Source organism: Bos indicus x Bos taurus, chromosome 8, assembly GCF_003369695.1.
Source record: "Bos indicus x Bos taurus breed Angus x Brahman F1 hybrid chromosome 8, Bos_hybrid_MaternalHap_v2.0, whole genome shotgun sequence".
Taxonomy (NCBI): Eukaryota; Metazoa; Chordata; class Mammalia; order Artiodactyla; family Bovidae; genus Bos; species Bos indicus x Bos taurus.
This window is the reverse complement of record NC_040083.1, coordinates 95,370,433-95,396,922: the sequence shown is the minus strand read 5'-3', so window position 1 is coordinate 95,396,922 and position 26,490 is coordinate 95,370,433. Positions and strand designations below refer to the sequence as shown.

At 39.2% G+C, this 26,490-nt stretch overlaps 1 protein-coding gene across 1 annotated transcript in view; it reads right to left on the bottom strand.

Annotated features, from left to right (window-relative positions):
* The window catches only part of FKTN (fukutin), a 52,422-nt gene extending 27,749 nt beyond the window's left edge, over positions 1-24,673 (bottom strand). Inside the window, exons 1-6 of the mRNA XM_027550440.1 lie at positions 24,567-24,673; positions 11,073-11,274; positions 10,252-10,311; positions 5,319-5,525; positions 1,572-1,849; positions 763-895 (exon numbers count right to left, since the gene is read on the bottom strand). Coding sequence (XP_027406241.1) covers positions 763-895; positions 1,572-1,849; positions 5,319-5,525; positions 10,252-10,311; positions 11,073-11,177 — 783 coding nt within the window. The 5' untranslated portion in view covers positions 11,178-11,274; positions 24,567-24,673. The remainder of the gene's footprint in view (positions 1-762; positions 896-1,571; positions 1,850-5,318; positions 5,526-10,251; positions 10,312-11,072; positions 11,275-24,566) is intronic.
* Positions 24,674-26,490: the final 1,817 nt, after the last annotated feature.

Sequence of the window (26,490 nt, the reverse complement as noted above, 5' to 3'; positions counted from 1 at the left end):
AGTCCTTGGATACACAGCTTTCTTGGAAGGGAACCCAGAAAATAAAATAAAATAAAAGTTTGCCCAGAAAAATAAAGGGCACGAGGAAAAACTAGAGTACCAAAACCCCACCACAGATCTGATTGCTTTCACTGTTATCTCTGTTTCATGTCATTTCCTAGAGCTGAACTTTCATGTCCTTTAAAATCATCTTTATATCCCCAGGGTCTGGAGAGTTCCTGGGAAGCCGGCTTTTAATAAATGTTTATTGAACTGAAAGTTAAAACAACAGAATAAAGTAAAGTTCAAAAGCACTTGGTCTTTGTGTAGCATTTATCTTGAAAGACCTTCATAAACACAAAAAATTCATATTCAGTGCCAACCCTCTGAGAAAAACTGTATTTTCTATGAAGTATGTATTTTACATGGTTTGATCCTACTTGGAGTGCTTTAAGAACAGAATGTACCATCTTTATAAAGTTTGTGGGCAATCCTAACTAAAAGCAGAGGCCAGTGCTGAACCTGTCAATGTCTATCCAAATAAAATAAGGTCTCCGTAAATATCAAACCATTCAACTGGGGAATAAATTGTTCCTTAAGGTTAATGTTTAATCTACTTAAAAAATTTAAAAAATTTAAACAATCTAGAAGGAAACAGACAAATCAGAAAAGACGTTTTCTTACCTAAGTCTCTTTTTACCCTCCCCCCACCTCAACTGGTAAATACTAAAAATAAACATATTTCCTTTAAATTGTAAAGTACAATATTTGGTTAACTCTAACCTGAAAGAATGCTCGAGCTTCTTTATACCTACACTCAATAAATCTAGAGTGTGGTATTTCTTCTAGAAAGTGCACTGGATCTTTTGGAATGAGAACATCTAATCCATCAACAGTAATTTGTTGTAACTCTGGCCTGAAAACAAAAATTAAGACTTATTACAAGGACTTAATTCAGAAAACTGGCAGCCTCTTCAAAGTACATTCATTAAAAAAAAAAATACAACATAAGCAAAATAGCTAAAGATCAAGCATATAAGGTATCATTTTTAAAGATCTACTCTTTTAGCAACTGTCAAATATATAATACAGCAATGTTAATTAACTATAGCCATCATACTGTATATTATATCCCAAGAACTTATCTCATAACTGGAAGTTTTTACATTCTGAACACTTTTACTTATAAGTATATATCTACAAACATACTTTATCCTGTGTCTGATCTCTTTACAAATATAATAAGATTTGTATTCTTTTATGCCTCACTTCTGTCACTCAGCATTGTAGGATTCATCTTGTTGCTACACAGAGCATGAGTTAAGAGCTTCTTCATTTCCCTGCCCCATGGTTCTTCATTGTGTACACACACCACATTTTGTTTGGGGCACTGAGAACAATGTTGCTATGAACATTCTGATACATATTTCCTGGAGTATATGTACATGAGTTGCTTCTTGTTGAATATTTACATTTCAAAACTTATTTGTATGAAATACATTTTAAGTTTTATACTAAATGTGAAAAAGAGAATAAGAATTCATGACTGAACAAGGTAGGTTTCACGTATTCCCTTTAGACTCTGAATTTACCTGTCAAAAGCTCCAGGATAACGACCAAACTGTAACTTTCGAAAAGGAACAAACTTCCTGTCGACATGTCCTTTCAGCCGTAGATGGCCGTGCCAGAGGTAGTTGCCACTCCTCTCATGAAAGACCACCAAGTGGATGGCATGACTGGCCAATTTGCAGATGTAGTGCAGGGGGATTTCAGTTCCAGAAAGTGAGTCTATCCAATCCAGCCGGGGGTCCTTGCTCTCGATCTTCAGGCATTGAAATCCCATATTTTCAGCTATCCAAAACCAGCCTTCCTAAAACAAAAGAAACATTTAAATATTTTAAATGTTTGAATATTTAAAATAAATACTAGTAGCAAAATTAAAGTTACTCTTAATACTGAATTAAGTCTTCTGTATTATTGTCCTAATCTGCTCTTTGCCTGAAGATTAAAAAACAAAGGTGGAGAAGGAAAGGTGGTGGTGAGAGAATTAAGGAAAGCATCAAAAAGAGAAACCAAAGAGCATGGAAGACATGTTCAAAGACTCTCTTTATGAAAATCAATACAAATTTCTCCCTTGGAATGAGAATGTCCATGCACTATAGTGTTCTCTGGTTAGCATCTCCAAAGTAAATGTTAATGTAAGGACTTAAAATTAAACCTGTGATTCTCCACTTAACTTCTAATAATCTTCAAAAGTGCTTCATAAGAGCAGGGTTTCTCATCTCATAGTTATATCCCAATGCCTCAAACTGCTACTAAAATAGAAGTCTATCATAATATACATCGTTAGAAAACAGAATAAGATATACTATAAAGCAAAGTACATTTCAAACAGTTATTAGTTATAGTATAACTCTCACGTAAAAAGATTAACCTATAGGGTAGATTTTTAATCCTAACAACCAGTGCTACGGATGGTTAAACAGTATTATTAAGAACACCTCCCATTTGAACAGAAATGTACAGTTTTTAAAGAACCTTTATAAACATTACTGTATTTATATATAACATCTATGGCTTCCCTGATAGCTCAGTTGGTAAAGAATCCACCTGCAATGAAGGAGACCCCGGTTCGATTCCTGGGTCACGAAGTTCCCCCTGACAGGATAGGCTACCCACTCCAGTATTCCTAGGCTTTCCTTATGGCTCAGGTGGTAAAGAATCCACCTGCAATGCAGGTTTGATCTGGGTTTGATCGCTGGGTTGAGAAGATCCCCCGGAGAAGAGAAAGGCTACCCACTCCAGTATTCTGGCCTGGAGAATTCCATGGACTGTATAGTCCATGGGGTTGCAAAGAGTCAGACATGACTGAGCGACTTTCACTGACTGGTTGAATTCATGACATCGATCTTAAAGAGTAAGTAGCACAGATATTGTACATAAAGAAAAAGACTTACATAAGTCCAAAGAGACAAAATTAACAAGAGGCAAAGCTACTGCCAGCATTTAGGTCTTATGTAACCAAATACAAAGTTCTTTCTACTCTACACCACCACCTCTTTAAGTCTATATATATATAATGTGTATGAAGCTTATTCACATTAATTATTTCATCTAATGTCCATAGAAACTATGGGAGGTCAACAGGGAAGATATTACACCTAATCTACAGTTAAGGAAAACAAAGTTCTAAGTGGTAATACCAGGCATTAAAGTTATTAAAGGTTGGAACTATGTCTAAAAAGTGATCATTCTGGTACAGAATGCTAACCAGTATCAATTACAATTGCCTTCCCCTTTCTGGATATAGAGTGAAATTGTGTTTTGGTCAAAGGAAATGTGGATGGAAACATCAGATACCACTTTTAGGCCTGGCCTTACAATGTCCCATAAGATCTCTGCTTTTTCTCTTTTATCTGCATGTAGAGAAACAAAGAACTATGGGATAGGGAGGCCACACAAATGAAACATCCTGCATCCTGGGGCACTGCTTATAGTAAAGTCATCCAGGAATACCCTTGACTAAGAATATTCACACTGGATTTTGTCAAGAGAAAATTACTCCTTTTTTGCACTAAGTCAATGAGATTTTAGGGTTGTTTTTAGCAGCAATTAATGTAACTTACCCTGTCTAAACTGTGGAAAATTCTGAAAGAGATGGGAATACCAGACCACCTGACCTGCCTCTTGAGAAACCTATATGCAGGTCAGGAAGCAACAGTTAGAACTGGACATGGAACAACAGACTGGTTCCAAATAGGAAAAGGAGTACGTCAAGGCTGTATATTGTCATCCTGCTTATTTACCTTATATGCAGAGTACATCATGAGAAACGCTGGGCTGGAAGAAGCACAAGCTGGAATCAAGATTGCCGGGAGAAATATCAATAACCTCAGATATGCAGATAACACCACCCTTATGGGAGAAAGTGAAGAGGAACTAAAAAGCCTCTTGATGAAAGTGGAAGAGGAGAGTAAAAAAGTTGGCTTAAAGCTCAACATTCAGAAAACGAAGATCATGGCATCTGGTCCCATCACTTCATGGCAAATAGATGGGGAAACAGTGGAAACAGTGGCTGACTTTAGTTTTCTGGGCTCCAAAATCACTGCAGATGGTGACTGCAGCCATGAAATTAAAAGACGCTTACTCCTTGGAAGGAAAGTTATGACCAACCTAGAGAGCATATTCAAAAGCAGAGACATTACTTTGCCAATAAAGGTCCGTCTAGTCAAGGCTATGGTTTTTCCAGTAGTCATGTATGGATGTGAGAGTTGGACTATAAAGAAAGCTGAGCGCCGAAGAATTCATGCTTTTGAACTGTGGTGTTGGAGAAGACTCTTGAGAGTCCCTTGGACTGCAAGAAGATCCAAACAGTCCATCCTAAAGGAGATCAGTCCTGGGTGTTCATTGGAAGGACTGATGTTGAAGCTGAAACTCCATTACTTTGGCCACCTGATACGAAGGGCTGTCTTATTTAAAAAGACCCTGATGCTGGGAAAGATTGAGGGCAGGAGAATGGGATGACAGAGGATGAGATGGTAGATGGCATCACTGACACAATGGACATGGGTTTGGGTGAACTCCGGGAGTTGGTGATGGACAGGGAGGCCTGGCGTGCTGTGCTTCCTGGGGTTGCAAAGAGTCGGACATGACTGAGCGACTAAACTAAATTGACCCTGTCTAATACAATTTTACCTTGGTTCTCCTTATATTAGAATTAACTGCTGTAGGATTTCCTTTCTTCATAAACCTAAGAGGTGGAAAGTACTGATTGAGCGTAAGAGTGGCCCATTCAGAGCACGAATCTACTGTACAGGATGAAATAAAAACATTATAAATTGGTAAATTTAGGAAAAATTTAAAAGGCCAGACAGAACTTGAAAAGGAATCAGACCTCGAGTGTGAGGAGATAGACAAAACAGCAAGAACTATGAAATGGCTTGCCTTTTCATAATCATGACAGAGGAGAGTCAAGAACAAAGAAGTTGCTCTCATCAAACACAGCAAAGGCCTAACTAAAGGCTGTACTGCACAAATCTACTTCCAGTTGTGGGCTTCCCAGGTGGCTGAGTGGTAAAGAATCCACCTGCCATTGCAGATGTGGGTTCAATAACTGGGGTCAGTAAGATTCCCTGGGGAAGGAAATGGCAACCCACTCTAATATTCTTGCCTGGGAAATCTCATAGACAGAGCAGCCTTGTGTTTTGTTATTTATAGCTGAAAATATTCCTGATATAATTTATGTCTTTATAAAAAATTTTAAATACAGTTGAAATTGGTTTAATCTTATATTGTTTTACAAAAGACACATTCCATTACCTGAAAGCAAATCATCTTACCTCATTCTTCCATAGTTGATACTGTAGTGCAAATGTAGTAAAGTCTCTTGGAACACAGAAAACCTTGCATTCTGAAGTGGAGGAGGCATGAGAAGTATTCTTGACTTGTTCAAAGTTTTTATTAATCAATTCCAGAATCAAAGGATCAATAAGGAACACGGGTACATTTTGACTGGATGTTAGCATAATAAATTTTTTAACTGCACGCTGTTTGAGAGGAAAAGAATTCCCTTAATTTTTCTAAACCAATACAATAATCTATCTCATTAAGTTTTATTCATTAATTTTATAAGAATACATATAGAGTGCTTATTCAATACATACCAGGCTTACTACTTTGCTAACATTAAAAAACCCACAAATAAATAATACACTGTACCTGCTCTCAAGAAGCTCATGGTCTACTGAGGACAACGTACAAATATTTACAATATAAGATAAGTACAGAACAGCAATCAACTAATTAACTGCACATCAAAAGGATATCGAAAACTTCACAGAGGAAGCAGTATCTGAGATGACAACTCTGGACTTACAAATTATTCCCTTGGTAGTAGCTAAATCTTTTCAAGCAAAAGTTGGAGAGGAAATACCAGGTCTTTCAATTTTAAAATATTAGTCATGTCAACATTTTCAAAACCAAAAATCAACTGTATGTGGAACTTTTCTTCATATTTGAAATACTGCTTAATAATCTTGCCAAGCAAAAGACAAACTAAAATACACTGTCTGCTTGACCATTCCTGCACACAGTTTGACTTTCTAATAATACTGTAATACTGATATTTTAAAATACGATTCTGCTGAGCAATAAGCAGAACATTCTACTGCAAAAAATAAATTTTGAAATCAGAATGGAAACCAAATAATCACACTTAGGAGTAAACAATATCTAAGAGTAGCCAAGAAAACAAAATAAATAGCATACATTGTTGCTTAAAAGCCTACGTTACTGAAAGCAATAATGACTTCAATGGGATGTATGCCCATCAAAAAAGATGCTTCATGGAATTAAGGATGAATGATTACTCACAAAAACCTGAAAATACTTGTAAAAACATATACAAGATAATAAACAGATTAGAATATCAGGAATTATAAAGATAAAAAAGTGAGAAAATGTATGAAATCAGTCTCTTATCCTTTGTTTTTACTGTAGGGTATTATGCAAATACCATCTTTGCATGACATGTTTCCTTGGTATCTCTAATTTTCTTGAAGAGATCTCTAGTCTTTCCCATTCTGTTGTTTTCCTCTATTTCTTTGCATTGATTGCTGAGGAAGGCTTTCTTATCTCTTCTTGCTATTCTTTGGAACTCTGCATTCAGATGCTTATATCTTTCCTTTTCTCCTTTGCTTTTCGCTTCTCTTTTCACAGCTATTTGTAAGGCCTCCCCAGACAGCCATTTTGCTTTTTTGCATTGCTTTTCCATGGGGATGGTCTTGATCCCTGTCCCTGTACAATGTCATGAACCTCATTCCATAGTTCATCAGGCATTCTATCTATCAGATCTAGGCCCTTAAATCTATTTCTCACTTCCACTGTATAATCATAAGGGATTTGATTTAGGTCATACCTGAATGGTCTAGTGGTTTTCCCTACTTTCTTCAGTTTAAGTCTGAATTTGGCAATAAGGAGTTCATAGTCTGAGCCACAGTCAGCTCCTGGTCTTGATTTGTTGATTGTATAGAGCTTCTCCATCTTTGGCTGCAAAGAATATAATCAATCTGATTTCAGTGTTGACCATCTGGTGATGTCCATATGTAGAGTCTTCTCTTGTGTTGTTGGAAGACAGTGTTTGCCATGACCAGTGCATTTTCTTGGCAAAACTCTATTAGTCTTCGCCCTGCTTCATTCCGTATTCCAAGGCCAAATTTGCCTGTTACTCTAGGTGTTTCTTGACTTCCTACTTTTGCATTCCAGTCCCCTATAATGAAAAGGACATCTTCTTTGGGTGTTAGTTCTAAAAGGTCTTGTAGGTCTTCAAAGAACAGTTCAACTTCAGCTTCTTCAGCATTACTGGTTGGGGCATAGACTTCGATTACTGTAATACTGAATGGTTTGCCTTGGAAATGAACAGAGATCATTCTGTTGTTTTGACCTAACAGAAGCAGAAGACATAAGAAGAGGTGGCAGGAATACACAGAAGAACTGTACAAAAAAGATCTTCACGACCCAGATAATCACGATGGTGTGATCACTCACCTAGAGCCAGACATCCTGGAATGTGAAGAGTAGTGGGCCTTAGAAAGCATCACTACGAACAAAGCTAGTAGAGGCGATGGAATTCCAGTTGAGCTATTTCAAATCTTGAAAGCTGATGCTGTAAAAGTGCTGCATTCAATATGCCAGCAAATTTGGAAAACTCAGCAGTGGCCACAGGACTGGAAAAGGTCAGTTTTCATTCCAATCCCAAAGAAAGGCAATGCCAAAGAATGCTCAAACTACTGCACAATTGCACTCATCTCACACACTAGTAAAGTAATGCTCAAAATTCTCCAAGCCAGGTTTCAGCAATACGTGAACTGTGAACTTCCAGTTGTTCAAGCTGGTTTTAGAAAAGGCAGAGGAACCAGAGATCAAACTGCCAACATCTGCTGGATCATCGAAAAAGCAAGAGAGTTCCAGAAAAACATCTATTTTTGCTTTATTGACTATGCCAAAGCCTTTGACTGTGTGGATCACAAAAAACTGTGGAAAATTCTTCAAGAGATGGGAATACCAGACCACCTGACCTGCCTCTTGAGAAACCTGTATGCAGGTCAGGAAGCAGCAGTTAGAACTGGACATGGAACAACAGACTAGTTCCAAATAGGAAAAGGAGTACGTCAAGGCTGTATATTGTCACCCTGCTTATTTAACTTTTATGCAGAGTACATCATGAGAAACGCTAGGCTGGAAAAAACACAAGCTGGTATCAAGATTGCCAGGAGAAATATCAATAACCTCAGATTGCAGATGACACCACCCCTATGGCAGAAAGTGAAGAGGAACTCAAAAGCCTCTTGATGAAAGTGAAAGAGGAGAGTGAAAAAGTTGGCTTAAAGCTCAACATTTGAAGATCATGGCATCTGGTCCCATCACTTCATGGGAAATAGATGGGGAAACAGTGGAAACAGTGTCAGACTTTATTTTTGGGGGCTCCAAAATCACTGCAGATGGTGACTGCAGCCATGAAATTAAAAGACGCTTACTCCTTGGAAGAAAAGTTATGACCAATCTAGATAGCATATTCAAAAGCAGAGATGTTACTTTGCCAACAAAGGTCCGTCTAGTCAAGGCTATGGTTTTTCCAGTGGTCATGTATGGATATGAGTGTTGGACTGTGAAGAAAGCTGAGTGCTGAAGAATTGATGCTTTTGAACTGTGGTGTTGGAGAAGATTCTTGGGAGTCCCTTGGACTGCAAGGAGATCCAACCAGTCCATTCTGAAGGAGATCAGCCCTGGGATTTCTTTGGAAGGAATGATGCTAAAGCTGAAACTCCAGTACTTTGGCCACCTCATGTGAAGAGTTGACTCATTGGAAAAGACTCTGATGCTGGGAGGGATTGGGGGCAGGAGGAGAAGGGGACGACAGAGGATGATATGGCTGGATGGCATCACTGACTCGATGGACGTGAGTCTGAGTGAACTCCGAGAGTTGGTGATGGACAGGGAGGTCTGGAGTGCTGCGATTCATGGAGTTGCAAAGAGTTGGACACGACTGAGCGATTGAACTGAACTGAACTGATTATGCAAATACCAAGAATATAATAATCTCTGCTCCAGAGGTAATAATCTCTGCTCCAGAGGAGTTTATTACCTCTTAGTGGGAGAGACAACTAAGTAAAAAGTTAGAATAAACAATGCTATGCCGTGAAATTCAGTAACTTAGAGGAAATGGATAAATTTCTTTAAAAACACAATTAACAAAACTACCAGAAGATGAAACAGGAAATCTGACTTGCCTTATAACTATTAACAAAATTGAATTTGTTGTATAAAAAAAGTCTTGCCATCAATACAAGAAAAAACTCTAAGATGGTTCCCTGGCGAATTCTATCAAAGATTTAAGGAAGAAATAATGCCAATTATACAAAAACTGTTTCCGAACTGAGCAGGAGAAAATACTTCAAACTCATTTTGAGGTCGGTATAATCCTAATAGCAAAACCTAACAAAGACATTACAGAAAAAGAAATAAAAGTATATACCACTGTCCCTCATAAACACAGATGCAGTGACATTTAACAGGATACTAAAAAATTAATTCCTGTAGTTAAAAAAAAAGAAAATACTATGACCAAGTATACGTTATCCCACGAATGAAAGGCAGCATTTGAAAATTAATCAATCATATTAATAGAATAAAGGGAGGAAACCTCTATGAGAATTTCAACACACAAAAAAAAATTTGACAAAATTCAATTCCTATTTCATGATAAAAACCTCTCAGCAAACCAGGAATAGGACACTTGTTCAATTTGATAGAATACGAACAAAAAAATCTATTACTGAGTTGCAGGAGTTCTTTATTTATCCTTGATTATCAACCTTTTGTCAGACACATGTTTTGCAAATATTCTTTGTATTTTCTTGGTTCAGTTCTGCTCTTCACATATTTATTCATTTGGGGAAGCACCACAACTCAATGAATAGGATTTTGGAAGCAAGCAGTTAGAATCTGGAATCACTTATTAGCCAACCAACCTTAATCTTTTGAAGTAAACTGAGGACAAACATGTATTAGCAGCATCAAGTCTATAAGGACTAAACGTGATACTCCATAAAAGCATGTGGCACAGTGTCTTCCCCTTGCCCTCTGTCACCTACTCCCACTTCCCACCAAGCTAGCTATTAAAACTGTCATAATTCAACAAATACTTATTAAGTATATAAGTGAATGAACTAAATGAACTTGGCAATTGAAGAATTTCTCGACTGTCATACATACCCACTGCATGCCATCAAATCCAATTCGGCTTCCTTTGGATTTTGATAAACCAGATCCATTCTAAGAAGATAACAAAAATAAAAGTTAGTAAATGCAAAGCCCAGCACTTAACATTACATTTAGGGCAGGTATGAGGTTCAACCTATGTAACTGGCTAATAATCATTAAAATGCATAATCTAAATACATATAGTCATGAGCTAAGAATTCTACAATTATATAACTACCCAAGATGGACAACATTGAGACTGCTCTAATTTATTAAACAGGCATATATCGTCAACATCTCAGAATCTATTAACTTCCATCAAATAATAGTAAACTCTTTGCTATCTCTTTAGAATTAGTATATTTATAAGATCTTCAGAAGCTACTAGATTCTAAATCATTGTCTCTTTATCTTTATGCCTAAAGGTTTATAATAAAGGTAAGTTATAACACTATACTTCCCTGTTAGGCACTATATTAAAAATCAACTTTGTACTAAACTAAGTCTAACATTTTGTCAAAATTATTTATCACTGAACTCTTTCCAATGAGTGATGAAATGTTTGGAAAAATAACAATTTTCACACAATTCTATCAGAAAATTTCAACATCACTGAAACTTTGCACCTCTGACTTTTAGTGTTATTATAATAATTTTTAACTGCAATTCTGAATTGCTCCTTATCATGCCCATGAAGAGGAGAATTTCAAAGAAATATTTCTACAAGGATTTAAAAAACTGATTGATTTTAGGTACTGCAAAAGTAAAGTATGTTAGGAAGATATACAGCTATAATGAAGTTTAATAATGAGAAAGAAGGAAAAAAATGTTACCTTTGCTGATAAATAGTGCTTGTAGTAGTACAACTGAAATAGCAGAAATGCAGAACTTGTCAAAGTTAAAACCACCAAAATCACGTTCTTACTGATTCTACTCATCAGTTTGCAGTGCTCATTTGGTTGTCTTTTGAAAGTAACCCAGTTGGTTTCATCTTTTGGGGTAAAAAGATAATCTTGTTTTCTGTGAAAAATATTTCTGAAGAGCAAAAAAAAAAAAAAAAAAAAGCCTATATTTAATTTTTCAACTTTATTAACCATGAAAAAGTTACCTAAAGTTCAACAGAACATTCTTTGATTTGGTAATGTCCTATCCTAAAGAAATCATCAGATATAAGACCAAACCTGGAAGAACAAAAATGTTTATCATGGCATTCTTTACAATTGCAAAAAATAAACTTAAGTGGGATATCCATAAAAACTGACCAACAGAGATGGGAGGGATTCTCCCCCAGGGTTTCTGATTTAGTAGAACCGGGGTGAGGCCTCCGAGTTTGCAATTCTGATACATTCTCAGGTGATGCTGATGCACATACTAAGGCCACTGCCAAAGAAAAAATAAACTTTTGGTCAAGGAACATCACCTGTGTAACAGCTCTGTTGTCTAATGTGATGTAGGTTGTGGTCAGTTTTTATAAACATCCCATACACATTTTCAGTTTTTGGAAAGTGTAAAAAAAGTCATGATAAAAAATTTTGTTCTTTAACATGTACACACTACTTTATTTGTTTTTGGCTGCACTGGGTCTTCATTGCTGCACACGGGCTTTCTCTAGTTGCGGACAGCAGGGCCTACTCTCTAGCTGCGATGTGTGGGCTTCTCCTGTGCAGTGGCTTCTCTTGTGCAGTACAGGCTCTAGGTGCATGGGCTCGGTAGTTTTGACTTGCTGACTCAAGGGTGTGCAAGCTTCAGTAGTTGTGGCACAGGGACTCATTCGTTGTGGCTTGCAGGTTCCAGAATGTGACCTCAGTAGTCGTGGTGCACAGGCTTAGCTGCTCCGTGGCATGTGGAATCTTCGTGGATCAGGGACTGAACCCACATCCCCTACGTGACCAGGGAATTCCTCAAAGTTTCTGTTCATCTTTGGTCCCATCTGACTATTCCCTTAGAACAAGTAATTTAATACAGTTCTATTTCTTCTTACCTCCTCTTCACTGTTTGCTTTTGGTCATACACACAACATTTGGTTCTTCAAATGTTTATCTTTATTCCTTTAACTATATACTGCTGCTGCTGCTGCTAAGTCGCTTCAGTCGTGTCCGACTCTGTGCGACCCCATAGACGGCAGCCCACCAGGCTTCCCTGTCCCTGGGATTCTCCAGGCAAGAACACTGGAGTGGGTTGCCATTTCCTTCTCCAATGCATGAAAGTAAAAAGTGAAAGTGAAGTCGCTCAGTCGTGTCTGACTCTTAGCGACCCTATGGACTGCAGCCTACCAGGCTCCTCAGCCCATGAGATTTTCCAGGCAACAGTACTGGAGAGGGGTGCCATTGCCTTCTCCGTTAACTGTATACTAATACCTCTATTACTTCATGCATAAACTTTGTCTTTAGTTCTCCAGCTTTAGTTCTCTTCTACATCTCTCCTTTTAATCCTGACTTTTATTAGTTCACTTTGCTATAGTTCTTTTTTACTCTCAAATACCAATCTCTGTTTTTAAAATCTTATTCCTACTATGTTTCCCTGCCAGTCCTTTCACTGTATCATCTCTGTTCGTCTATTAGATGGCTGATATTTATCTTCTCCTTAAAATATGGGCATTATTTATCTTGAGTTCTTGCGTTGTTCAAAAACAGGTGTCAACTAATAGTTTGGCTTTGAGGTCACACCCTCTTTCCTCTGATGACTTACAGGATTTGTACCACTGTCCTGCAATACTAAATACTCCCTTCACAATATGTGATCCTTTCCCTGGCACTACAGGCAAGATGATCTTTTTAATGCATGAGCAAAGAACACATTCCTTAGTTTTGAAAAACAATTTTTTAAAAACTAGGTTATGTAATGATATTAATGATTGTTATTAGTTTTTCTTCATTATGTGCTCTTCCAATCTGTAGAATCAAGATTTCTTTCTCTGCAACAGGTTTTCTTATGTGTTTTAAATACTTTTCTGTTCTAATGTTGAATTTCTATTCCCAGAACTACAATTAAGCATTTGTTTCATCTCCTTTCATTCCCATTTCACTTTGCTCAACTTTCAAAAGCCTGTCGTCATATCCCTTACTGAGTTTTCAACAATATTAATTCTCTTTTCTGTTTCCTATGTGGCTTTTTATTCCTGATTTTATTTTTCTTTCTTGAGTTCTGCCAAATTATGACTCATTATTTACCACTGTCTTACTATTTCTTCCTAGCCAGTTAGCTTTCTCTATTATTTTAAAGAAGTGGCTGTGTTGTGCTTAGTCACTCAAGTCGTGTCCAACTCTTTGCAACCCCCTGGACTGTAGCCTGCCAGGCTCCTCTGCCCATGGGATTCTCCAGGTAAGAATACTGGAGTGGGTTGCCATGCCCTCCTCCAGGGGATCTTCCCAACCCAGGGATCAAACCCAGGTCTCCCACATTGCAAGCAGATTCTTTACCAGCTGAGCTACCAGGGAAGCCCTTAAAGAAGTGGTTGTCTCCTTAAATTTGTTATGCCACTACAGTTTTCTCGTGGGTCTTCATCACATGTTTTTCCATTTCTTTTTGCTTTTCTTTCTGTAACACTTGTATAGATACTGTACTCGTTTTCTTTTTATCACTGTTTATCTTTGAATGAAATGAGCTTCACCCAGGCCAATTATTTGCAAGAGGATTGTAGGAGGAAGAATTAAGCCTGTGTTCTGGACTAGAAGATAGTCTCTCTAGCCTACAAGAGAGCTCTTTATGACACAGGGTGTCCTGTGCATGTGTGTGTGCGAGAGAGACAATGTATGTGAGAACAAGGAAGAGAAAGATGTTTAGCCATTATTTCTTGCCTCATCAAAAGAGCGCTTCCTGCAAAGGTCGTGTATCTGTGTGCTTTCTCATTTGTTCTTCCTTTCCTGCTAGAATATGTTGCCAGACATTCCAAGGAAGCTTCTCCTACTGCCTTTCTATGCAGCCGACACCACTGTAAACAGATCTATCTTTCACTGCTCTGTCAGTTCTACCTGAGATCTCTTTCTGTCAGAATGCTCTTTTAATCTCTTCCTGCTTACATTTGACATACAGTTCTCAAATATTTCAATTTGGGATACAGGACTCTAGTCCTACTGAAGATGTAATTATAACTGACCCTTGAACAATGCAGGGTTAGGGGCGTCAACATTTTATGCAGCTAAAAATCTGCATATAACTTATAGTTGGCCCTCCATATATATATATATATATATATACACATATATATATATATATACACGTAGTTCCTTTGTATCTGCATTTCCTTCATATATGTGGTTTGCATCTGTGGATTCAACTATCCAGGGGTCATATAATACTGTAGTATTTACTACTGAAAAAAATCCACACATTGTAGTTCAAACTTGTGTTGTTCAAAGGTCAACTATACATCTCTGTCTCTCATTTTCCTTGCTATTTCAGGGTAATTTCAGATAGAAGAGGGCAAATGTTTTTACTCTGCCATCTTTAAATCAGAATTCGTAGGATTTTGAAACAATTCAAATGGGCTTCCAGAGTGAAAGCCTATATATAGCAAACATCCAATGATGTTACATAAAGTCAACAAACTACTTAAGAGAAATATCACCAGTGATGTGAGTAATCTACTTGATTTACAGATAATGCATCAAGCAGATAACTGAAGAAATCATCATCATATTCTATCTCCTAAAACTAAAGATTAGCAACATCAAACAATATTAATAATGGTATTAGTCCTGCTGTCAGCTAAAACCTCCTAAAATAAGACAGTCAAATATGTACTGTGATAAGGATAGCTCACAAGATAATAAAAGGAACAGTCTTTATTTTCAGTATTTCAGCTCAGCTTTTTGTAATTGTGTTAAAAAGTACATCAATGTATTGTACTCTGATTCCTAAAATCTAAAGTAACACTTGGAGTGTGCTATAGTCCAGTCTTTCCTGTGCTTGAATTAAAAAATGGGAAGAAAATATAAAAGACCTATATAAACCACTACAGAAAAATAAAGTCAGAATTAATATCTTGTTCTCTTTTTGGACATAACTCTAACCTACTATTAATTCTTACATGAACTAAATCTCCAAAATATATCATCAATCACAACTACATTTTTATTATCAAGATGATATCCAATTAACTTTATTTCATTATTTATTTTCTGTAAATGCCAAACCAATTTAACTAACTGCCAAGATAAGAATATTAGCCCATCAAAACATTCCTTTTTGCTAGGACCATCTCGTCATTAGGAATGGAGTTACCACTTTAAAATGAGTAATGTTATACTTAAGAGGCCAAGGCTTATTGAGTTTACCTCTAAAATATCTCTTGCACCAACTTCCTCTTCTTTCTTCACTGTCATTCTAATTTAAACTCTAATTGTACAAATGTCTTAATTCTAATTGATGTCCCAGGTTCCACTTTCTGCCTACTCATAATCTTACACTGATAGACATACGAAGCTGCTGATAAATGAATCAAATTACATCATCAAAATTTTTCAATGGTTCCTTAACATCTACAAGTAAAGCTCAAGTTTCACATAAATTTGACCGATGAACAACACAGATTTGAACTACACAAGCCCACTTACACATAGATTTTTTTTTCAATAATAAACACTACAGTATTACACGATCTGCTGTTGACTTAATTTGTAGACATGGAACTGCAGACATGGAGGGCTGACTCTATTACATGTAGATTTTTGACAGTGTAAAGGATGGTGCCTACCATCCAGTTCTACAAGAATCAAGTCTTTAGCCAATGCAGTTGCTAACCTATAATATATGTGAAAGGAATTCAGGCTGAAGGGCAGGATGAAGCACTCTGTCCTCTGGGAAAACAGGCCTTTAGATAGTTGGAAATATTTCAGGAGAACAGTTTATGAACCTGGACTCTTACATCTTCCCATATTTAGAAAAGCACTAAAATCATTAACTGAGATACATGTTCCTTGTGACTAGGAGTAAACTTCTACAGAGATGTGTGCACGAGTGCACATACCTCTTTGCAAAATTATGTATCTATTGACCTCCCCTATCTACTTCCTCTTCTACGAAATTACTCACAACTATCTGAGACCATCTCCCACATAAAACTGAAACTCACAGCTCTCACGATGTGTGTTTTTATTTCAGTTGACAGAGGTTTGGCACCCCTGACTGTACTGTTCAAGGGTCAAATACAGAAGCATTCAAGGCCATTCACAATCTAACTGAACATAAGACAAATTTTTTAGACTTTCTCCCACTTCACACAGTCTATGGTCTCTGCCCAAGTATTCCTGGAATACACACGACACTTTACTATCTCTTTGCTTTTGTTCATTTCCTCTTGTCTGAAGTATTCTCACCTATTTCCAGAGAACCAGTTCTATACCTCTTTACACAACTCCTCTCAATGACCTTCCTTTATGAAGTCTTTCATGCTCTTCCAAGTCAGAAGCAATCTCTTCCAGCTATAAATTCCTAGTCTTACCTTCTTTCAAGGAATAAATATTTACTGTCTACCTTAAAAGGGAGAGATGCCAACAAAATGCTAAGCCCTGAAGATAAAATAAGTAAAATAGCGTTCTCTATCTTCAAAGATTTTAGAGATGAGTATGTAAGAGTTTTTAAAAGAATGGTAATTGATGGTGGTGAAGGGTAAGAAGTCCTAAAGAACAGCATGGGAAGTATTTTCCAAAACACACAACCACCATCCTTACCACCTTCACATCTATTAAGAAACACTATTCTGGTTTGTGCTAGACTGTATTAGAGATAAATACAGAGACACTATCAAGGTGTAATGGTTATGAAGGAGTAAGTACAGGCTACTATGGAGCACAAAGAGAGGAAACTAACCTTAAGGCTTTTACTATTTTCTGTTTTGAAATACAGTTATTCAGTTCAGTTCAGTTCAGTCGCTAAGTCGTGTCCGACTCTTTGCGACCCCATGAATCACAGCATGCCAGGCCTGCCTGTCCATCACCAACTCCTGGAGTTCACTCAAACTCACGTCCATCAAGTCGGTGATGCCATCCAGCCATCTCATCCTCTATCATCCCCTTTTCCTCCTGCCCCCAATCCCTCCCAGCATCAGTCTTTTCCAATGAGTCAACACTTCGCATGAGGTGTCCAAGGTACTGGAGCTTCAGCTTTAGCGTCATTCCCTCCAAAGAACACCCAGGGCTGATCTCCTTCAGAATGGACTGGTTGGATCTCCTTGCAGTCCGAGGGACTCTCAAGAGCCTTCTCCAACACCACAGTTCAAAAGCATCAATTCTTTGGTGCTCAGCTTTCTTCACAGTCCAACTCTGACATCCATACATGACCACAGGAAAAACCATAGCCTTGACTAGACGGACCTTTGTTGGCAAAGTAATGCCTCTGCTTTTCAATATGCTATCCAGGTTGGTCATAACTTTTCTTCCAAGGAGTAAACGTCTTCTAATTTCATGGCTACAGTCACCACCTGCAGTGATTCTGGAGCCCCCAAAAATAAAGTCTGACACTGTTTCCACTGTTTCCCCATCTATTTCCCATGAAGTAATGGGACCAGATGCCATGATCTTCGTTTTCTGAATGTTGAGCTTTAAGCCAACTTTTTCCACTCTCCTCTTTCACTTTCATTGAGGCTTTTTAGTTCCTCTTCTCTTTCTGCCATAAGGGTGGTGTCATCTGCATATCTCAGGTTATTGATATTTCTCCCGGCAATCTTGATTCCAGCTTGTGCTTCTTCCAGCCCAGCATTTCTCATGATGTACTCTGCATATAAGTTAAATAAGCAGGGTGACAATATACAGCCTTGACGTATTCCTTTTCCTATTTGGAACCAGTCTGTTGTTCCATTACAGTTATTAGAATACATGAATCATCTCCCTTATCACACTAAAAATGACTGAATTAATATCCAGAAATAATAAAACTTAAAAAAAATAGTTTTGTGTTCTTTTGAACATTGTGCAGTTATTTGAGTATATTTAGCATACTTATTGAGAAGGCAATGGCACCCCACTCCAATACTCTTGCCTGGAAAATCCTATGGGTGGAGAAGCCTGGTAGACTGTAGTCCATGGGGTTGCGAAGAGTTGGACATGACTGAGCGATTTCACTTTCATGCATTGGAGAAGGAAATGGAAACCCACTCCAGTGTTCTTGCCTGGAGAATCCCAGGGACGGCAGAGCCTGGTGGGCTGCCATCTATGGGGTCGCACAGAGTCGGACACGACTGAAGCGACTTAGCAGCAGCAGCAGCAGCAGCAGTATACTTATAAATAAAAAAGGTATTAGCATACTTTATGCTTTTAGCATACTTCTTTTTATTTATATCTATCTAAATATACTCAACTGCACAATGTTCAAGAGAACACAAAAGTATTTTTTTTAAGTTTTATTTTAAAAAGTTCTCTGTCCTACAGGAACTTCTATAATAAAACAGAATATGAAATATGAAAAAGTGAATTTTTAGAGTTTAATGCCCATACTTAGTTCTAACTCCCGAACAGTAAACATTTAAAAATAACATATGGAGAAATACAGCATAGAACCAAAAGAAAAATATTATTTGTGTATACATTTCTCTTTACATGTGACATTTTAGCTATTAAAAATGCTGAGGAGGACAAGTAATGTATTTTCACTTATATTAGGTAAAGCTTCATAAAGAAAGCAGTATATCATGTCTAATGGAAAAGAAGAACACTACACAGATAGTAAATTTAAATGATGGGATGGTGGAGGAGACAGAAAATGTTTAAAAAAAAAAAAGAAGATGTAATGGGGACTTTAAGGGAAGTTATGAGGTTTAAGTACCTAAGTATCTTCCAGTTCTAATGCAAATATGAGAAGGCTAATATGTAAGTAACCACCTGCAATGCAGGATATCCCGGTTCGACTCCTAGTTCTGGAAGATCCACTGGAGAAGGGATAGGCTACCCACTCCAGTATTCTTGGGCTTCCCCTGTGGCTCAGCTGGTAAAGAATCCACCTGCAATGAGGGAGACCTGGGTTTGATCCCTGGATTGGGAAGGTTCCCCCAGAGAAGGGAAAGGTGACCCACTCCAGTATTCTGGCCTGGAGACTATATAGTCCATGAGGTCGCAAAGAGTCAAACATGACTAAGCGACTTTCACACTACAGCACAGAATTAGTCTTAGATGACTTGGAAACAGGCTCTAACTAGTGCATGAACTAGGATTTGGCAATTAAGAAGAAAGGAATGGGCAGATCAGCTTCCCAACTGAACCTTTAATGGGTTATAGGTGTCAGAGTTATCAGTCCTATCAGTCTTTGAGCCTGGGTAACTAGAGACCAAGACTGTCACCTCCAGCCAAGAACAAACATATTCTTTTACCCTTTCTTTTGTTCTTTATTATCAATTTGTATCAAGGCACGAGAAAGGCTGGAAAAAACTAGTGGTAGATGACAGCCGCACACAAATTTGAAGGAAAAATGTATAGGATAGGAAGCTCAAGATAGTTCTCAGGCTCTTACTACAACCAAGAGCAGCATTTCATATTCTTTCAGCTTCCCATTGCCATTTCACATTATCACTTGTTCTTTGATGGTAATAGCATGAAAAATTTTGGAATCTGCCTTAACCTGACACCCGTCCCCCACTACTCTTTTGAGGATTATTTTGATAGGGATCTGTTTGAAAGAATGTCAAACTGTCTGACTTTCTTATTCCACTTCTCCCCACTTGTGCCTTCTGGATCACCTCTCTTGATATCAGAGGCCCTTGAACAAGAAATGACCAGCCCTAGCAGTGAAGTTAGGTTCGTAGATGACGTATGTTAGCCTGGTGCCCTCAGTGCTGCTAGACCCAATTTACTCAGAAACACTAAGAAATGCAAGGAAGGCACAGTGGTGACAGAATTGAGATTCAAATACATCCGGCACTGCAAAATAAAACAGGAGGCTAAATTAAAGAAAGAGGGTAGTGTAAACAGTCAAAGCCATTGTTTTGAAATAAGGTAGCAAACTGGAAGACATAAAGAGAAAATGCTTCTAAGATGTATTTAGAGAGAAGATGGGGGAAAAAGTCAACATTTTCAGCTGTTCTAAGCCAAAAACACACCAGTATCAACAGATGCTATCCATCTTACTTAAATACCGCTGGTCCTAATATACTGTTCTTTTTCTTTCATTGCTAACTTTGCAAGACGGTCAGTAACCCGGAAGCAAAGGTTAGACTGTAAGGGTTTAAGAAGTCTCTTCATCTGCTTACCACTCATTCACTTCTTAACCCTTTGCAATATAACCTCTCTCAAAATGCTGACACTGGAAGATTAAAAAATTAGTTTCTCCATTTGATGCTCCAGAAAAATCCAAAATACACAGCAACTCCTTCTGAATGACTATGGAGTAGTGAGCTTTTAGACAATGTCTGAAATGAAAGACCTAGATAAGAAAGAAAATGAAGACAGGAGGGGACTGATTTATGGGGGCAAAATAAAAGGGTGAAGGAAGTGGCACTGCCTACAAAGTGTACTGTTCTGTGTTTGATATGAAATCTGGACAGACGTTCTCTTTACATTTGCTTGTTCCTAATCATTTAATTAGATTTACTTCCCGTGTCTACTGACTGATTATTGCTTACAAATATTTTACCAGACTGCTGGTGATGTCCTCTTAAACACCACTGTCCACCTTCAAGCCAGATTTTTTTCATGACTTGCCCCTCTATTCTGTTAATGGTATCCCTATTTTCTCAATTATTTATGTTCAAAACAGTTTTTACAGTTCTAACTCCTTATCTAATGAGTCAACAAACTATACATTCTTCTCAGTGCCTCTAAAAGCTGTCATTTCTTTCCCATTTCCAGTATAGTTAGCCAACTGTCAAGGCCTTATTAACTCTGCCTAAATAGAAAGCCTCTTACATGAATACAGATAGTCCCTGACTTACAGTTTGACTTAAAGTTTTTGACTTTACAGTGGGGCAAAAGTGACAAGCATTCAGTAGAAACGGTGTTTGAATTTTGATTTTTTTTCCCGCAGCTAGCAATAGGTCCCACATAATCTCTCATGATGCTGGACAGTGGCAGTGTGAGGCACAATTCCCAATTAACCATGTGATCACAAGGTAAACAACTGACACTTCAGACCATTCTGCTTTTCATTTGTAGTATTCAATAAATTATCTGAAATATTTAATACTTTATTATAAAATAGGCTTCATATTAGATGATTATGCCCATCTGTGTAGGCTAACATATGTGTCCCCAAGACATTTAAAGTAAGCTAGGCTAGGCTATGATGTTCAGCAGGCTAGGTACATTAAATGCATTTTCAATTTATGATGAGTTTATCAAATTGAGGAAGATCTGTACTCTACTACTAGGTTTTCCTTGATACACTTATCTCAGGGACCAAAGTGCAGTCATTTCTACAGTGACACTTTGTGTCACTTTCCCCTGCTTTAAGGACTTCCACGGCTAATTGAGTACTAATCCCCTAAGTGAACCCACTGATACAGTGCCTTCTTACCTTGGTGCATTTGTCTATGCTATTCCTTCTGTGCGTAACAGTTTCTCCCCCACACCCTGCCTCTCTTACTGTCTTTTGAGTAGTTAAGACCATAGGCTCTGAAGACAGACTGCTGCTGCTGCTGCTGCTAAGTTGCTTCAGTCATGTCTGACTCTGTGCGACCCCATAGACGGCAGCACACCAGGCTCCCCCGTCCCTGGGATTCTCTAGGCAAGAACACTGGAGTGGGTTGCCATTTCCTTCTCCAATGCGTGAAAGTGAAAAGTGAAAGTGAAGTCGCTCAGTCGTGTCCGACTCTTAGCGACTCCATGGACTGAAGCAACTTAGCAGCAGCAGCAGGCAGGTTATTTAATCTCTCTGTGACTCCATCTTAAAAAGTATGGATCTATAAATTTACTTAATTCACAGGGCTGTTCTGTCAGATTAAGATATGTAAAGCACTGAAGAGTACCTGCTGCTGCTACTGCTAAGTCACTTCAGTCGTGTCCGACCCTGTGCAACCCATAGACGGCAGCCCACCAGGCTCCGCCGTCCCTGGGATTCTCCAGGCAGGAGTACTGGAGTGGGTTGCCATTTCCTTCTCCAATGCATGAAAGTGAAAAGTGAAAGTGAAGTCGCTCAGTCGTGTCCGTCCCTCAGCAACCCCATGGACTGCAGCCTTCCAGGCTCCTCCATCCACGGGATTTTCCAGGCAAGAGTACTGGAGTGGGGTGCCATTGCCTTCTCCAGAAGAGTACCTAGAACATGACAAATTCTAACATGATAAATGCTAGCAATAAAATTAGTAGACAAAAAACTAGAGACCTTTAGTCTACTAGTAATTCCCTTTGCTGTCCGATAACTAAAGGTCCCCTCATTTACATCCACACAGCACTTGTAGTTGTACTATTTCTGCAGTCAGTCTTAATCAGTTACAGTTCCTTGAGACAGGAGGCTGTCATGTTTCCATATTCCTCAGTATTTCATATTCTATATTCTTCCACAGTAGAATTCAAACACATAGATTGTAAAAGATTTATGATGGATTTCCATTACCCCAGAAAAGCTGTGTCCCCAGAACAGTACAAAAGTATTTGAGATAAGTGGTGAATGCAAGTACCAGCAGGTGAAGAGTGACAGCCAGAGTTTATGTCACACAGATCAGTTTGGTTTGTTCCCTCATTCTTTTTTTGACCCAAACATAGTTTACATACATCATTTTCATGGGTCATTTAAGAGCTATCTTAGTAGCATACACACCAGAGTAAGAACAGTGGTTGTCTTTGGGATGGGAGGACTGTAGGTGTTTTTCTTTTTCCTTTTTATTTATCCTATGTGAATATCAATTGGTTTTGTAATGGGAAGAAAAAAATGACTAAGTTTTCAAAAAAACTTAAAAAAGCTCTCTCATTCTATGGCTCAGTTAACAAATACTACAGCCCCTACAACACCACAAGCTTTCATTATTTTAATATCTCCCAATTTTTGGAGTAACAGAATAGCATTAAACCAAGGTATTTGTAACTGGGTAAAGTCTTTCACGTGAGGTGGCCAAAGTACTGGAGTTTTAGCTTCAGCATCATTCCTTCCAAAGAAATCCCAGGGCTGATCTCCTTCAGAATGGACTGGTTGGATCTCCTTGCAGTCCAAGGGACTCGCAAGAGTCTTCTACAACACCACAGTTCAAAAGCATCAATTCTTCGGTGCTCAGCCTTCTTCACAGTCCAACTCTCACATCCATACATGACCACTGGAAAAACCATCGCCTTTGTTGGCAAAGTAATGTCTCTGCTTTTCAATATGCTATCTAGGTTGGTCATAACTTTCCTTCCAAGGAGTAAGCGTCTTTTAATTTCATGGCTGCAATCACCATCTGCAGTGATTTTGGCTGAAGCTTATTCTTTGGAAACCTACTATCTTCAAAAGTAAAAAGAACCTGATATCATCGAGGTTCTCTTTTTAATCTGAGAAATCTGAGGCCCAGAGAGAAGTGACTTCTCTTGCGTTACTTGAGAACTGGTGATGGTGACAAAATCTGAACACAATTCCCCAGATTCCTATCCAAAGCTTGCGTCAGCTCTCTACGTGTCAGTCTTTCCCGACACCCCCCGTTGATAATGCAAACAAAAGGCATATGTCAGTGCCATATGAAACTTTATTTACACGGCCAGCAGTGTCCATCCCATTATCAAGCACACAAAATGTACATGTCAGTAAACACTGCTCCAACTGAACTGAAAGCTGAACCCAGAGGGAAAGCAAGAGAGAAAGGGATGACTAATTCAAATACCCCTCTCTAGAAAGCTATCGTAGCTCCCCCATTGCCCGCGGAAGCACCCCACACTCCCTCATGGGCATCAAGGCCCTTGCCAGTTGAGCCCCGGCGTTAGCTCCCGCCATGTTCCTGGCTTCCCGTCTCCGCACCCATCCCTCCAGCCATTCCCCTAATACGCAGAGCTGCCCAGACTTGGGAGCTCCTTTCATGCTTCTACACTTTTACACACATTGGCCCCATAACGTGCAACGCTCTCCTCCTCCCCCTAGATCCTTTTCCAAACCCGGAGACGGCTCTCACGACCCTACTCAAACGTCACGACCTCAACTGGGTCCTACAAGGGTCTCGATGGAGTCCAAATCCGATCCTATCCCGGGAGGAGGATTTTAGTGGCTAACACGACTAGAAGCGTGGCAGCGAGGGGAGGAGCCCGAGCACACCCTCCCTGAGGTGCTCGTGGACTGCCTCGCAGAGTATTCCCAGCCCGGAGGGCGCTCAACCTGTGGCCTGCCTGGCCAGGGCAGGTGCCCAGAGAGCTGGGCGAATGCCCAGTGACGGCAGCCGAGCCACTGGCGACACCCTCCTGAGATGCCCGCCCATCCCTGGAGACCAAGCAGCGCCTCTCACACCTTACCTCAGCCAACAGCGGCGGCAACTCCGCTTTACGGCACTCACAGCAACTGCTGCAAAAGGGGCCTTCAAGCGCGGAGTCGTGCGCACTGGTCTGGTTGGTGCCTGAGGCGTAAAGCACGTTTTGGAGACCGGCCACCGGCAGGTCTAGACTCCCGGCGCTTCCTCACTGGCCGAAGGTTACTGAACCCGGAAGTTTTCTGGTTTGGGGGAGTAAGCTACGTAGCCAGGCTTTTTTTTTCTTTTTATAATATCTTTTGCCTAGGTAACTACTACAGCAGCGCACAGAGGCGATCTGAGATTTTAGGAAGTGGTCCAAGAATTGGAGAGGCACCCGCTGAGCTGTGTTCCCCAAAGTGTGTGGGTTTGCCAGATAAAATATAGGACGCCAGTTAAATATGAATTTCAGATAAGCAACGAATAATTTTTTAGTGTGTATGCTCTGCAGAGGGATTCAGAATAACTCCAGATTCTGGTTTCGGTACCGTCGGGTGAGACGGGGGATGGAGTGGGAAACGATCGTCGTGCTCAGTCGCTAAGCTGTGTAGTCGCTAATTCTGGTACGACTGTTTTGCGACCCCATGGATTGTAGCCCGCCAGGCGCCTCTGTCCGTGGGATTTCCCGCGAGAATATTAGAGTAGGTTGCCATTTCCTCCTCCAGGGTATCTTTGCCACCCAAGGGTCAAACCCGTCTCTCCTGAGTCTTCCGGCGGATTCTTTACCACTGATCCACGTGGAAAACAACTGAGTTAATATTGCTATTAAGGTGCCTGGGGAACATCCGAGCTCCAGCGAACTGTTACACTTCTGTTAAATTCTGCAAATACACATTCAGTGCCGGACTGGACGAACTTTTAACTGTAATCCAAAGAATTACTGTAAAGGAACACAGATGAATCAGTTTTGACATAATTTTGAAAACTAAAAGCACTAATCACTGTAATTTTAAGTTCTTTCTACAAAAATTTCTATGATCAGCCCAGGATGAAAACTGAAAATACTCTCCTCATATATCTGAGTAGTTTGCTAAACTTTTTTTTTTTTTCATTTTGAAATCAGCATTTTATAATAGTACTGCTGGTATGTATAACAATTTTTGTATTAATACCTAATACTGTATATACATTTTATTACACCCCGAGTTATTTTTAGTCGGTTAACTTGGTTTCCAACTTGATGCATGATATATACATTTTTGTGCCTTCTAGAATACTACTATTATGAAATGCTCAATAATGCACATGGAATCTGAACTGTTTTTTGAAAAGATAAAATAAAAGTGTTTTTCTTTCTCACCTCCCAGGGTTATGTTCCTTATCAGTTTCTTACTTTTCCTTGCAGAAGTTTTGTGTACATACTGATTTATTTTGTATGTAACCAGACAACACCAGTACTGAACCCCAGTTCCATTGCTTGCTGCTCAAAAGGCCAGTACTCAAGACCAGTGTTAGTGGAAAAGGAAAATTTGCTTTATTCAGGAGCCCTGCAACCTGGGAAGACGGTGGACTGCTGTCCTAAGGCTATCTCCAAGTTGCTAGTTAGGAGAAAAATATTGTAAAGGCAGTGTGAGGGAGGGACCAGGGTGCGTGACCAGCTTGTATGTCGTTCTTGGAAGTTTCCAGCATCACCAATCTGTTTTCAACCAGTGTGTGGTCTATGTGCTTAAGGTCAGCAGTTTTCATCAGGTGGGGGCCAGCTTCCTGTTAAAATAACTTCAGTTCAGTTCAGTCGCTCAGTCGTGTCCGACTCTTTGCGACCCCATGAATCGCAGCACGCTAGGCCTCCCTGTCCATCACCAGCTCCCGGAGTTCACTCAGACTCACGTCCATGGAGTCAGTGATGCCATCCAGCCATCTCATCCTCTGTCATCCCCTTCTCCTCCTGCCCCCAATCCCTCCCAGCAACTGCTATTAATTGAAATACAGAA